A 14,220-nucleotide genomic window follows, 5' to 3' on the forward strand; every position below is an offset into this window, starting at 1 on the left:
ATTCTCAGCATTTAGGTTCCCCTGCCTGCATTTGGCAGGTCAGTGCCTGGTCATTTGCACAACTCTGAGCCCACAGTGCCTGCTCCAAAGGACTATGCTTTTACTCAGCATAATGTACTGGGCAGAACATCATTTAAACAGGTTGGTTAAACACATGGCTACCAACATACGGAGCATCCATGGGCCCTCAAGTGTGAAGGCCATACAGGGGCTGGTCATTCAAGCCTGGGCAGAGCAGGCTGGTGAATATTAAACATCGCCAAGCAGTGTGCAGTTCTGACATTAGTGGCTCCAGAGGCAGGTTTGCGAGTCATTTACCTCCTCCAACTACTGCTTCTGTTTGACAGAAATCATTACAGTTATCAAATAGCGAACAGCCCGGGGCAGAGAGCCATATGCTGTTGGGTGGCCGGTGTCTGAACGAGCAAGAGGAGACAAAGCACAGCACTGCTGCTCACCTGTGTGCTGGAGCTGGAGTCACTCTGCAGCCGGGCATGATTTTGTCGGCCAGAGCTGCAGCTCTGTGAAGACTGCAAGAGAGAGGGAAAAGGACAGTGAAAAGGCAAAGAGCATGGTGTCTGGACCGGGAGGGAAGACTCATACCATGCTATCACAGGTAGGCACATCTGCATGTAAAGAACAAGGAGAAAATGCATCCAACAAAATTCTCATATTTGACCCATGAAAGATGTTCCCATCACATCATCTCTGTCACGGAGATCTGTCACATAGTGCAGGACCCTGCCTTAGCCTGCACTGACATTTACTGCTGGAGAAGACGACAAAAACAAAGTCCCAGGCCAATCCAGTTGTTCAAACACTGTACATCTGGGTCTGAAAGGAACTGCTTTCTTCTGGCCTTTGGAGAGGTCACGCTGTCTCCTTGGATTGCAAATTTCTACAAATCTCTGTCCTAATTTGGCAGCAATGCAGCTCACTGCATCTTCGTTTACATAAACAATGAAGTCACAAGCTATAAAACAATCCCTCCAAGCCTATTAATGTTTTAATGTTATTTTTTTTTCCTTTTCTTAAAGGACAAATATTGATGTTTTAAGCCAGACTCAGTCAAGGCAGTGCTTCTAAAAGTCAACAGCACCCTTTTCCTGGCTTCCAGCTGAAGCACAAAAGGAGCACTGGGCTCTGCAGCAGCCAGTTCGGTGCTCTGCCTCATGGACTCCCTCTAAGCAAGCAGCCTCCCTTCAGAGCAGCCTCCTGGGGACGTGAGCCGCCCCGGCACCAGGCGGATCATAGCACAGGAGCCTGTGGCTGCTGCCGCTGCACACAAGCCAGGATGTACAGAGCATTGCAATGACATCACACACAAACAATAGCGTTTTAAGAAAACACAGCACTTTCAGAATAGCAGCAGTTGTCCCCACCCTAATACTGTGGGTGTTTGCTGGGCAGGGCTCTGATGGAGCGAGGAAGGGGGACGGTTTTCCTCCATTACCATGGGAGCATTTCATAACAGGAAATTTCAGGTTGAGATGGGAAAAGGGTGAACCTCCGCATGTATTGACTCTGCCAGCTCCCCTCCCAGCACATGTTCTCAGAACAGGCAGACGTGGATACAGAAGGACCACCACAGTGGAGATACTGTGGGGATGGGAATGATTCCTAGGGCGTCAGCAACGCCGACTGCGCAGCCCACCTCCGCTCATCCCCTGCAAGAGCTGCGTCGTCCAGCTCTTTCACACAGACTCGCCTTCCCTGCATCTCTCCCTCTCTGCACACACACAGCCGCACGGTTGGGGCTGAGCTCATCTCTTTCCCAAAGCACCCAAACTCTGCACAGGACGATGAAGGCAGGCTCCCGTGCCACACCTCGCAGGCCCCGTTCGGTTTGGCCTCCATTCTCCTCTGGTGTGGCAGCTCAAGGTCAGACAAGCCAGCACTGCTTGCTCTGCTGTGCCGAGCTGTTCTCCTCTCCAGGGACAAAGCCCACACGGAAACACTCCCTGGCCTCTGTTCCAAGGACTGCCTTTCCTTTAACAGGCTTTTTCCTGCACACCCTCTGGTTTGGGCTGTGGCTCTAACTCCTCGCTGCACTGCCAAAAGCCAGGCCCACGTACCCGGGTGCTGGGGCCCAGCTCTGTCCCATGATGGCACGACGTACGGAGGCTGCCCTGAGCCTGGCAGACTCCTTCACAGCCAGAGCTGTGAGCCACCTAGCAGCCTCCTAGAGCCACCCAGCTCCTCCTGCCCACAGGCAGTGGCCCAGGCTTCCTCTGTGCTGAGCAGCTGATGGAAAAGGGAGCCAAGAGACCCACTGACCTGCTTCACAGCCTGCCAGTGCCAGAAACATGGTCTTCCTCCCCCTGCTTCAACACCAACTTCCATGGAGCTAATCCTGATGTGCATCAGGAGTGCAAAACCAGGTAACGAACATCTTTTTTCTCCAGCAATATTCACAAGGAACATTTCACAGGACTGGTGAGTGTCTGGATTTGGACACATGGCTCCCTAAACGAGTTCTGGGGTCCTGGCTGCCCCACTGCCCTCTGCCAGGACCCCCTGCCCTCTCCCTGCTGCTCCTATGCCCAGCACCCCCACCCAGGGTTACGGATGTAGAGCTGTTCAGTGCTGCTGTGGATACTGCAGCTGCAAGAACCAAAGAAAATTTGTTAGATCTCCAATATGTCACGGCCTGCAGACCAAAACCTCTTGGTCAGTGCAGTACCACACAGTATGGGAACTGGGGCCATGCTGCAGGAGATGCCTGCTCCTACTGCTAAGCACTCTGGAAAGGCAGATGAAAGAAAACGGGTAAGAAAGCTCCAGCTCCACATGGATTACAGTGAGCAAGGAGGCACAGAGGCAGGCAGAGGTCAGGGAAGGGGGGTGAGCAAGAGTTGTGTCTCCATCTCTCCTTGTAGCACAGGCCAACACAGCGCCTGGGTGGGCACAGCCCTCCCCACGCCCCCACACCCTCACCTCATTGCTGATCGTCGAGTCCCTGTGCATCATCCTCTGAATGTGGGAATCCAGACTGGCCCCAGAGGAGCATTTGGCCAGAGCTGCTGCATGCAACTCCTTCTCCCGCTGCCGGACGATGGCCTCGCAGCCCAGCCACTCTGCCATGGTGTGCTCGTAGCAGGTGCGGATCTGGTCGTCGGCCTGTGGTGTTTAGAGACAGAGGGTCTTTGAACAGCTGTCCCTGGAAAAGCCCAGAAACCAGCATCTCCTGCATCCCCCCACACAGCCCTGCACAGAGAAGTGCCGCTCCTATTAACTATGTCTAGATGGGACATAAAGTCACTCATCTCCTGCACAGTGCCAGCCAGAGCCTGACCCACAAAACCTTGCAAAAATTAGGATGGAAGAACAACCATTCATCTCCTTCCTGCCTTCTGGAGGTGTGCAAGGCACCGAACATAAGTAACCAGAAGCTGCATGGGAGGAGCACTGAGCTTAGTCCTATCAATCCCTGCTTACCTGAATCCTTCTCCCATCTCCTAGCCAAAGCTGCTGAGCAAAGGGGACACAATGCCCAGTGAGTTCACAGGGTGGACTCTGGCATACAGACACTTCAAGCTGTGAAATATCCAGGGCACATCAATGCCATACACCAGGCTGCTGAGCTGGCAGAACACCCATACCAACCTCTTTCCTTTCTGCCTCAGTCATCCCAAACTGATAATGGCCCAAAAGGAAGGGCCAGACAGCCTTCCTGATCTCATGCTGGATCCCGCCATAGTAGATCAGCCGCAGCAGCTCCTGGTCCTCATAACTCTGTGGGAAGAGCTTCGAGTCAGCGCACAGATGCAGCCAGGATCATAGCCCATAAGCTGGCAGAAGGAAGGGCAACCCCAGCCCGGCTATGCCTCCTTTTAGTGTCCAGACATTGACCTCCTGCAAACTCGCTGCCCATTCATTGCAGATGATCTCTCAGATCTCTGCTTGGCCTGAAGTAGAGCCAGAGGCCCCTGCAGGTGGACATTTGGGGAAACACGGGCTCACCACAGCCAGAAAGTGGCCTACTAAAATCACTCAGGCTCACTGCTGCGCCTCAGAGCCCTGGCAGCATGTCAGGACTGCGGCGCTGGTCGCAGCTCTCCAGCTGTCCTCCCGTAACAGCATGCTGGGACCCTGCTCAAGACCACGGCACTCAAGATGCTGCCACAGGCAGGCTCTGAATAGAAGCACATTACGGAGAGCAGCCATCAATCCCCAGCTTCCACATGTCGAGGATTAGGAGCCCTGGGGTCTGTGCAGCCTGGGGCAGGCTGTCTGACTTCTCTTTTTGGGGAACTTCACAACGTGCTTTATCTTACCATGCTACAACTGCTTAAGTGACACTGCCCTGGACATCCCAAGCCCACCACAACTGGCACGTCCTGAAAGTACTGGCCCTACCGTGCTGTCCTGCAGGTATCTCTGCCATATGTCCACAGTCAGTCCTGAGCTGGCATTGCAGGGCACGTCAGGAGACACAATGTTGTGGTTAACCAGCGCAGATAAGTGGGTTCGCACCGTGGAGAGGTGTCTGCAATAGGCCAGCCCTGCATCAAGCAGAAGCAAACATTCAGCTGCAGAACTCTGAGCCACAGGGATGAAGCGCAGGAGAAAGTTCTATGAATCTGGTCCCTGAAGGAGACCCTCTAAAGCCACATCCAGCCTAAGCGGCAAAACGGGGAGTCTCCTGGGACAGGTCAGTATCTCATTGCCTTGTACCACAGCACTGCTGCTCACTGGGCTGAAGTCCAAAGATCAGAGTTCAGATGTTTGCTCCCAATCCTGAGCACGTGTACATAGTGCCTTGCATACAACAGACTGGTCCCAGTACCCCTGGCCACTGCCCTGCTGCCTCAGCACACTCCTAGCCCAAAGCCCAGGACCTTATCCCTTGCCCATCACACATCTCAAGGCATCATGGATGTGACAAGTACTCACAGCCGTAGAAGGCCCGGGAGAGGATTTGGTACTTCATATTGTCACACAGGAGCTTCAACGGAGCTCTGCCAATAAAAACATACCCGGTGCGAGGAGAGGAAACGCTCCCATGCATTCCCTCAGCCCCTGCTTTGATCTGACTGTTCCAGCTTTGCTTTCAGAGGTGCACTACCAGCCCTCTGCTCAGCTCAAGAGCAGCAATTCTTGCTGCCAGGACACGGCCACAGAGTAGCTCAGATGTCCCAGATAAGGGGACAAACCTCACTTTGGCCTGGACACACCCCACTAGCCCCTGCAAATGGTCCCTGGACAACCCAGCTGAGTGTGAAGCTGAAGACACCACTGGCACCCATAATTGCTCTCGTTCAGCCATCCAGCTGGGCCTTCACCTGTAAGCCTTGTTCTATTTTACCTGTATTTCTCAAAGCAAGCAGCAGCACAGCCATCGTACCTTTCATGGCTGCAGCCGTTGGATGGCCCACCATCAGAGGAGCCGCTCTGAGAGCAGGAGGAGCAGGAGGACTTGCGGGTGCTGGGTTGCCACATGGGAGGCAGGCCAGCACCCGGTGTGTCCATCAGATCCTGGGGCACTGTAGGAGGACAGAGAGAGGAGCATCAGCCACCGTCTGGCACTGCCCCTGGGGTCAGGTGAGCCACAGGAGGTCAAGAGAGAATTGAGTTTGATTAGCAAATACAGCATCCCACGCTCTTCCCAAGGAGACTTCAGAAACCACGTAGGGCCCACACCAGGTAATCACAGCACCAGCACTGGTGAGATCCAGAGAAAGGAAAGGAAACAAAGAGCATTGATGAGAGTGAGCGCGAGAGAACCATCTGCTAATTAACGACAGCACCTTCAGCAAGCTAATTTTAAACTGCTGAGTGTCGACCAAGGCAGAAAAAACCCATCCAACTTGAGTGAAGGGCCTGCAACAGACTGCCACACAGATGAGAAAAAACATGACTGAAATCAACTGTTGTCCCAGGAAGGGTGGATCACTGGAAGGGAAAAGCCCCCACCTCTCAAACATTAGGATCCCATCCAAGATTCAGGGAAAGAAGGGAGCATCCAAATCAAAGGACAGGAGAGAAAGACTTTGATGAAGAGGTTGAAAGGGACAGCAGGAACAAGTAGCTTTTCATGTTGTCACTTGCTAAATCCCTGCTTAAACTCAGAAGTGCTATTGCAACGGCCTTGGATCCTGCGCCGGTGCCACCCTGCAAACTGGCCAGGCACAGAGCCCATGCAGGAGGCACGTGCAGCCCCGAGAGCTGAGATGCCCCGTGCTGAGCAGCTTGGCTACTCTCTCTGGGCCTGGAACAGCCCCTGCCCCTCAGTCTTGGGCCTCCCTAGGAAAAGGCCATCATGATAAAGGTAAACTGGGATGCAAAAAAGATTAATAAAGAATAATCCTAATTATTCCTCCTTGGAAATTAAATTGTGGTAGAAATTCCATCTTCCAGCTGGGAGAGGGCTTTCTCATTCACCCTTGGTCTCACTGACTCTCCCTGCTTGTGATATTGAATAACTGATATTGGCAAGAAAAAGTTGAAATATTCCTATTAAAGCCTCTTCGCTTTCCCTCATACTGAGCAGGTGCTGATGGGTCAGTTACAGTCAGCAGCGACAGGGGATGCCTGTGCAGGAATTGTTAAGTGACAACACAGGCAAGCAGTAGTACCAGACAGATACGACAGCCGCATTACACTGATGCCGAGCAGCCCCCAGAACAGCAAGGGGAGGTTGGGATGTGATGAGGAGACTCGGAAACCATTTAGGGATCACCACCATCTTGCTTGCAGCTGGAGTCCTTGCAATCTTCCCTCTCACGGCAGTGATGGAGATGACAGATGCAAGGAATGGATGAAAATTACCATTAATGGTAACTAGAGACACAGAGAGAGGACAAGGACACAAATGAAAAGGGTGAAAGGAAGAATCTGTAGAGAAGAACAAACTAATGCGGTCCCACCTTCCTCTGGGAAGGTCCACAGGAATCCCACAGGCTTTGATGGTGCCAGCTGAGGAGACTGCAGCAATTAATTTCACTGAAAATTTGGCCCCCAGCATGGAATTTTAAGGGGGAGATCAAAAGAAAGCTACAGAAAGAAGCATTTCTATCTGCTATTTTAGCCTCAATCAGATTTTTGTCTGACTCACTGAATTGTGTTAATCAGCTAAAGTCAGGGAGAACTAAGTATAATCTTTATTGATGTTATGGAGGAGTCATAGGAGATGTGATTGACCCCCTCTAGCCTCAAAAATACAGGAACAAGTTTTTAATCAAATTTAATAGCTTTTTCAAAAAAACACTCCACAAGTCTTCTATTATACTTTTGGTTTTACCCCTTCTAAAGTAATCTATGATGTTCCCAGAGGTCAAAAAATTGTTCTTGGTACCCACAGAAGATCTTGAGGACAAATTTACAGTCGTTTCAGCCAAGCACATTGTTCAGATCATTTACAACTGGACACTAAGAAAGATTTCTGGTTTGGTGAATCCAGCGGCATCCACTCTCTTGCCCTGTGAGCTAGGGAGCGGAGACACAGGGGTCAAGCTTGGCAGTACACAGAGAAGGGTGCTGTAACATCTCCTTTGCACTGCAGAAGCAACGCGGAGGAATATAGCTGGAGTTAATGCAGCACTTGTTGAGGTGGTCTAGTGATAGAAAGAGAAGAATCAGTCCGGGAGGCTTGTGATGGTGAAAAGTGACCCCCAAAGAACATGACCAAAGTGAACCTTACTACTGAAATTATGTGTAAGAATTTTTTTTTCCAACCATTAAGACAGTCACAGCCTTTGTGCAGCTGCAGAAACGAAGGACACAGTAGCAAGTGAAAGGTTAAAACAAAAAAATCAAACCGTAACTCATACGTGACATTGAATAAAAGGCAGTACTGTTACCAGCAAAGCCTATTTCTCTGGAACCACTTTCTGGCATGATGTGCCATGTGCCTGCCGGTGCTGCATTCCCAGCTGCTCATACACCTCATGAAAACCCACCTGAAACAACTCTGCCAATGCACTCACCGAATTCAGACTGTGTCCCTGGGTAGATTATTCTGAAAACGTAATCTGTGGCTTCATCATCTTCCTTGTCAGATGCAGACTCAGAGGAGCCCTGGGGACTTCGCTTCCTCAGCTTGGGAAACACTTTCCCCTAGATGAACAAAACCTGCCCTTCACAAGCGGCCCCACGCTCGGCCACGCAGGCCAGCGGGCTTGCTGCCTCGCTTGCCGAACTTCTGCCCAACAAGAGCATGTGTTTTTTCAGCCTGGATGATGTTTGTGTGTTCTCTGTGATGGAGCAGCTTTTGGATTAAGCTTTCAATTACACAGCGAATACAGAACGCTGTTAGCACGCAGGGTGTGTATAACCCACGCAGCATGGCCAGGTCCATGAGAACCAAACCTGTCATGCCTCATGGCCAGCGCTCCCATACCACCTCCCTCACGATTTGCCCAGAGGGGGCTGTGTAGCTGGTCAAGACCATGACCTTTAAACCAAACTGCCATATTTCAAGTCCACCTTCCTTCTTAGTTTTGGGAGAATTGTTTAAAATGCAGCAGCTACTAACATTGGGCAGAGGGTCTTCCCCATCAGCTCTGCTCTGTGACACTCCACAGGGGCACACCAGCAAGAGCCCACAGGGCTGTGGGCTCAGGAACAAGCCCAGTTTCAGGGCACCTACCTTTCCCCGCTGTGACCAGAGGGGTGGATCCAGCTGCCCATGGGGCAGGAGGCCGTTCTCCAGGCAGGACAGGAACTGCAGTAAGTGCCCTCCTCTGGGGAACCGCAGCGGGGGCCTCTGAATCCCATCCTGGCTCACCAAGACAACCGTCCCACCGCTGTCTACTATTAGCAACAGTGACAGCAGAAAGAAGACAGACATGAATGAGGGAAACATGAGCACCAAAAACGCAGAGGGCAGGCAAGAAAGCTCAGGGAATTGTATTTCTGGTATGGAAAAGAAATATTTTCTCCCTCATTTGGATTCTTCTGTAAACCCATTACAAGTCTGGGGCCCTGGAGGCGGCTTGCCTGGGAGATCACAGCCTTGAAAACCGCCAAGCATTGCTCTGCAAGGAGCACTCCCCAGCCAAGCACCACAGCCAAGAGCTGGTTTAAAGGTTTTCCTAGAAGCACTTACATAGTAGTGACCACCCAGAGCTCTGGACATCTGCCCTGGAGCTGAATCAAAACATCCCCATATGCGCACTCCCCAAAGCTAAGGAAGCAAGTGTCAGGGCAGTAACACCCTCCATCTGCCCCCCACTCTGGCCTTACCTTGCTGGTGACAGTGCAAATAGACTATCTCCTCCAGGTGAATAGTCATGGCATAATCCCAGTACACGCTGGAACAGAGAGAGAGGAGGTTGTGAGCAAAAGGCTCTGCTTTGGTTCACATCTGCTCCAGATCCCGCCTCCAGCTATCCTGGCACCAGGGGAAGCTACAGAAAGGATGAGGTCCCAGCAGCAGTGTGACTGGCATGAAGTCAGCCTGCGTAAATGACAACATCCCTCCAGAACCAGCAACTGCCCCTGCCATCACAGCTCAATCGATGCAAGTCCAGTCCCACGTTGCCCTGGGCCCATTCCTCTGCCCTCACACTGTTCCCAGACACAGACAGCGTGCCCACAGATCCTGGCAATGGCAGGGAGGGATGTGGAGCCCTGCAGAGCTGAGCACTCTCCTCTGGGCACCCCAGAAAGAGCTCCCTGCCCCGATGTAGACCTAGGAGAACCCCACGAACCTGGCAGGAGCAGCCCTGGAGCCCCAAGGGAATACGCAGTGCAGCCCGAGCCTGGGCTGCTGCTGGGCTGAGCTCCTGTCCCCAGCAGATGGGGAAACAAACCCTTGCAGTTTGTGGGTTCTTTTCAAAGATGAAAATAGATTTGGTCTGCATTGCTTCTGTTCGAGAACTGCACTGCCTCAGCACAAGCACCTCGAGGTGCTGAGCAAATCTAGAAAATGCTAGAGAGCTGCTGTTCATCAGGCAGGGCAGAGGGCCAGAGAGATGACAGGAGGAAGCCAGGGAAGAGGATGTCTCCAGGAGACATGTGGCCTCACGCATGGTTTCGTTTCTGCAGAGAGCCTAACAAAAGCACTGCTCTCTGAGGGTATCAGCATTTAATAACATCCTACTTTGTAACAAAGCAAATTTCCAGAGTCTGAGCAGCATTTTGTGCCACTTCACAAAAACAGCACTTAAAAATAAAGGCATTATAAAATGGTTCATGAAGGCAGATAAGGATGGGAAGGGGCGCGTAAGTCACTCCTTCCAGATTCATACTGACTTCGTCATCTGACTCCTCTCTTCCTTGGTCACATCTTGACACTGGGAAGCTTTAGAGCTTAGGCTGATGCCCAAGTCAAGAACCCAGAAAAGTAACATAGATATTAAAATAGCATTTTAGGGGGAGGGTACCAGGCATAACTGAATGGCTCAGGGGCCATGAAGAAAGGGGAGATGAGAAGAACACAGGTAAACAAAACCCCCAAAACTACAATTGAGAATAAATAAAACTGAGGACAACTTTTGCTGAAGATCTTTACCCTAGGTCAAAGGATCAGTGTCCTAAATGCCCCAGCTTTCCTGGAGCATTTGCTGGCGTAAAGGGATTTTGTTTGCTTTGTTTCGTTTCTCCGGCAAATCAGGACCTGGCATGATTCTGTAGTTTGCTAAAAGGAATTCAGCTATCAAAAGAAATGCCAGCAGTCCATAAGGCAATCCCAGGCAAAAGGGTATGGTGATACACACTGCCAAGCAAATTAAGCAGATTTCAGGCCTCCTGGACGAACAAGCTCCAGGGACTTCGTTAAATCCAAGGGACTCCTGAATACCTGTATGTAGGATCAGCTGCAGACTGGACCAAAACAGCACCACAGAATGGCAAGCACTCTGTTACCGAGGTATGATCCAGGAACTGCTCATGCTCCCTCTCTCTGCAGGTACTCTTCCTCTGTTAATAAGCTCCTCAATTCTCCAGATTAAAGTAACGATGATAAACCTGAAAGCACTGTGTAGTATATAGAGAGGGCATTCTCCTGAGAAAACCCTGAGGGCAATAAATTGAGCCACTTTGCATCTTTCAGAACAAGCACCCCCGCAGTTCCCCTGCTGAACACTTCCTAGCAGAGATGGGCAACAGCAATGCATCTCACACTATCTCCTGCAGCCCACCTCTCCCACCACCTCAGGCCTCCTTCCCTGTCCCTTCCCCCGTTACAGACCCAAGGATGACTGTTGCTCTGTAGTAAGTGGGAAAACTCACCGATGGCCTTGGACACCAGATCCAAACTCTGAACCTGGGGAACATTTGCCTCACCTCTTCTCATAGTCCAGATCCCCCACAGAGCCGTTCATCAGCTGGTTGGGCGTCCACTTCAGTGCCATGATGTCGGCAGTCTGGTGAAGGGACAGGTATCCGGGGATTGCCTCCATGTCATCTCGCTTGATAAGAGAAACGCAGGGAGAGAGTGAGCTGGGGAGAGTAGGCAAGAAGACACCAGAAGCATGAAGTGCCACCTCAGGCTACCCGAGGCTGAGCCATGCCCCCAAAGCACAGTACTGGACCATAACACAGCCCTGCCTGCTACCCCTGAGCCCACCACCCACCAACAGTGAGAAACCCTCAGGGGCCCTGCAAAACCTCCCAGCAGAGACAAGAGGACACTTCACCAGCTTGGAAGAGGGCCGAGAGCAGCTGTCCAGCTGAGGCTAACTTAACAACTCCACCTAAGCAGTTTGCACTTCATTATTTGACTGTAACAAGCAAGAAGGGAAAGGAAGATGTGTTTTGTGGCCTCTGGTTAAGAGTGGGCAGGGAGAGCAGCCTGTTTCTACTCAGAAGCTGAGCTCTTCCATTCCACTGGGAGGATCTGTATCACCAACACCTCAACGACCAAAGTCCAGTCACTGCCTTCCCAGATTAAAAATGAGCCTGTGCTTTTCTCCATCAAAGGGAAATATGGTATAGATTTACCTGGTGGGGAGCAGAGCAGTATTTTAAAGCCCAGGTACCCCAGTAGGTACTTACTGGCTGCACCAGGACGTTGTTCTTGCCATAGAGGAGCGTGGCTCGGGAGTTCTGGTGCAGCGATTCCACGTAGTCCCTGGCAGACAGTGATGGCCGGTCATCCATACTGCCACTCGAATGCCTTTTCTGAATCTGGAAGAGATCCACCTACAAATATGAGGTGAGCACAGACAGCTCTTGCTTTCAACAAGCTTCTCTTGGAAGCTCATTCCCTCCTCCACTTAAAAGAGTCACTACTAGAAATCTTTCCCTCTGTGTCCTCTAAGAGGATTCCTGGCTCAGGCCAAGCTCAATTCTGCACTTAGAGAAGCCCCAGGAGTGTGCTTTGTTTGCAATAAACAAAGCAGACTTCAGCTGCCTTGGCTTTTCATCCATACATGTTGCTCTCAAAGGGCAGAGACCACATGACACAGTGCCACGTCAGTCCAGCATGCCTGCAGTCCCCACAGCCTAAGTTCCCAGCACTCCTGGCTGAAGACTTCAAGTAACTACACTCTTCTGCCTTCCCTCATCAGAGGGCTTTCACAGCCCTTTTCAAACAAACGGAGCCTCCGAGCAAGCGCTGCCTGTGTGCTGCAGGAGGAGCACCGCAGGGCTGCCCCCCCCCGACTCACGCAGAGCGCCGGGCGCTTGGTGGGTGAGTCCTGGCGACAGTGCGAGCTGTGGATCCGGTGCCTCTGAACCAGCTCGTCAGCGGAGGGATCTGTCCAGAAGTGGTCAGCGGTCTTCATCTTTGTGTACTCCAGCGCACAGGGCCCCACTGTGCCGAGAAGAAAGTCACAAACATAAGGAGGTCATCGCTGTTGTTCCGATGACTGTGGTCACCTCTCAGATCTGCAGAGCTCAGCATCTCAGGGCAGGGATGGGCAGGACAGCAGGCAGCAGGCACCAGGCTCAGCACCCACTGCTGCACTGTATAACAGCAGCGAAGAATCCAGAGGGGTCAGCCAGCCCTGGCAGTGAGCAGATAACCCACTGCCTGACCAGCCACATGCATGCAGAGCCCTGCGTTGCAGCACCACACTGCCTCCCAGAGCCTGGCCTGGTTTATGCCCGTCAGTATTAATGAAGCCTGTGCAAGAAAAGGAAATCTCCAAGCTCAGCCATGAAACTCTCCATCTCTGTGCATTGCTCAGCAGCAGCACATCATGTGATCTTTTTAAGTGCTACCTGTCCAGGGCTATGAAGTTTTCTGAAGTTCTTACTGGAAAATAACTGCATTTATCATCCCAGATCACAGAACTGGGAACACAGGTTTGCAAAGCAAGCTATCAAATATCAAAGTAGGGTAAGAGGACAGTGTTACCCAATAACGATGCAAGAATTGGCCCATCCACAGGATCCATCAGGAGAGCTTCTTTCTCATAGTACTTACTAGAAGAAATGAAAGACAGCAGAATGCTGTAGCATGTCAACCCCCTGGGACAGTGGTTTTAAATCACTGTAATGCCCTGCTCTTTCTGTATCACTTCTTGATGGTAAGAAGGCAAAAAGCCCTTAACAGGCTGTTTCTGCTAGCTGTAAATTTCCTGGGGAATAGATGCCCTCCTGCAGCACATCGGAAGCATCACCATCTCCTAACAAAACATCCCCAGGACAGGACACCTCAGCATGCAGTTTCCAGAAGACGAGGGCAACGCAGTCCCTGACAACCCAGCAGAGCATCAACCCTGACAACCCATCAGCAGAGCAAGAGTGGCCTCTCTTTGTTTTAGGGCGTGTACAGGGGCCACCAGCAGCAGGGTATCAATCACAGTCCCCGTGATGGGCACAGAGCAGCACAACTGGCCTGTGCCATCCAGGGCTTTCTCTGGCCCACTTGGATGCAGCTCAGCCAGCAACACCTCCAGCACCTTCAGAAGGGGCAGATGCTGGTAGCAAGTTAGGACAGGCAAAGGGTTGGCCTGTGCCAGCACTCACCTGCTGTTTTCTACCAAGTAATGCACGATTTTATCCAAGACCTTTTCAAAGAGGGCTGTGCGGATCCAGAGGTGCTTGATGGCTTGAGGAGACAGGTTGGGCAGCTTCGGCATCTTGCGCGCATTCTCTGGGATGCTCTGGACTTGATTTCGTCTTTTAGAAGTACAAGGCAAAAATAACATCATCACTGGCTCACTGCTGAGCACCGCAGGAGCCCAGGGCACTCACAGCACTTTGTGGGGCATAAGGCCAGGGTTTCAGTGGTGGTGGCTGTGGTGGCTGGGGGATGCACAGGGAAGTACACGGGGACAGGGCTCTGGAGACTGCTCCCTTCATCTGTTCCACCCCCTGCTCCAGAAG

The 14,220-nt window shown here is 51.7% G+C and overlaps 1 protein-coding gene across 2 annotated transcripts in view; it reads right to left on the bottom strand.

Moving 5' to 3' along the window:
- SGSM1 (small G protein signaling modulator 1) overlaps positions 1-14,220 on the bottom strand; it is a 49,690-nt gene that overhangs the window by 11,646 nt on the left and 23,824 nt on the right. The window contains exons 5-18 of one of the 2 annotated variants that reach the window (XM_080403774.1): positions 13,861-14,013; positions 13,247-13,314; positions 12,555-12,700; positions 11,941-12,072; positions 11,230-11,354; positions 9,187-9,254; positions 8,591-8,751; positions 7,929-8,058; positions 5,348-5,486; positions 4,897-4,961; positions 4,360-4,505; positions 3,607-3,735; positions 2,938-3,120; positions 459-530 (exon numbers count right to left, since the gene is read on the bottom strand). In XM_080403774.1, the coding sequence (XP_080259900.1) occupies positions 459-530; positions 2,938-3,120; positions 3,607-3,735; positions 4,360-4,505; positions 4,897-4,961; positions 5,348-5,486; positions 7,929-8,058; positions 8,591-8,751; positions 9,187-9,254; positions 11,230-11,354; positions 11,941-12,072; positions 12,555-12,700; positions 13,247-13,314; positions 13,861-14,013 (1,717 nt within the window). Of the gene's footprint in view, positions 1-458; positions 531-2,937; positions 3,121-3,606; positions 3,736-4,359; positions 4,506-4,896; positions 4,962-5,347; positions 5,487-7,928; positions 8,059-8,590; positions 8,755-9,186; positions 9,255-11,229; positions 11,355-11,940; positions 12,073-12,554; positions 12,701-13,246; positions 13,315-13,860; positions 14,014-14,220 lie in introns of both variants that reach the window. The other variant, XM_080403773.1, reaches the window with a different exon arrangement.

The sequence above is a fragment of the Falco punctatus genome, assembly GCF_963210335.1.
Source record: "Falco punctatus genome assembly, chromosome: 1".
Classification (NCBI taxonomy): Eukaryota; Metazoa; Chordata; class Aves; order Falconiformes; family Falconidae; genus Falco; species Falco punctatus.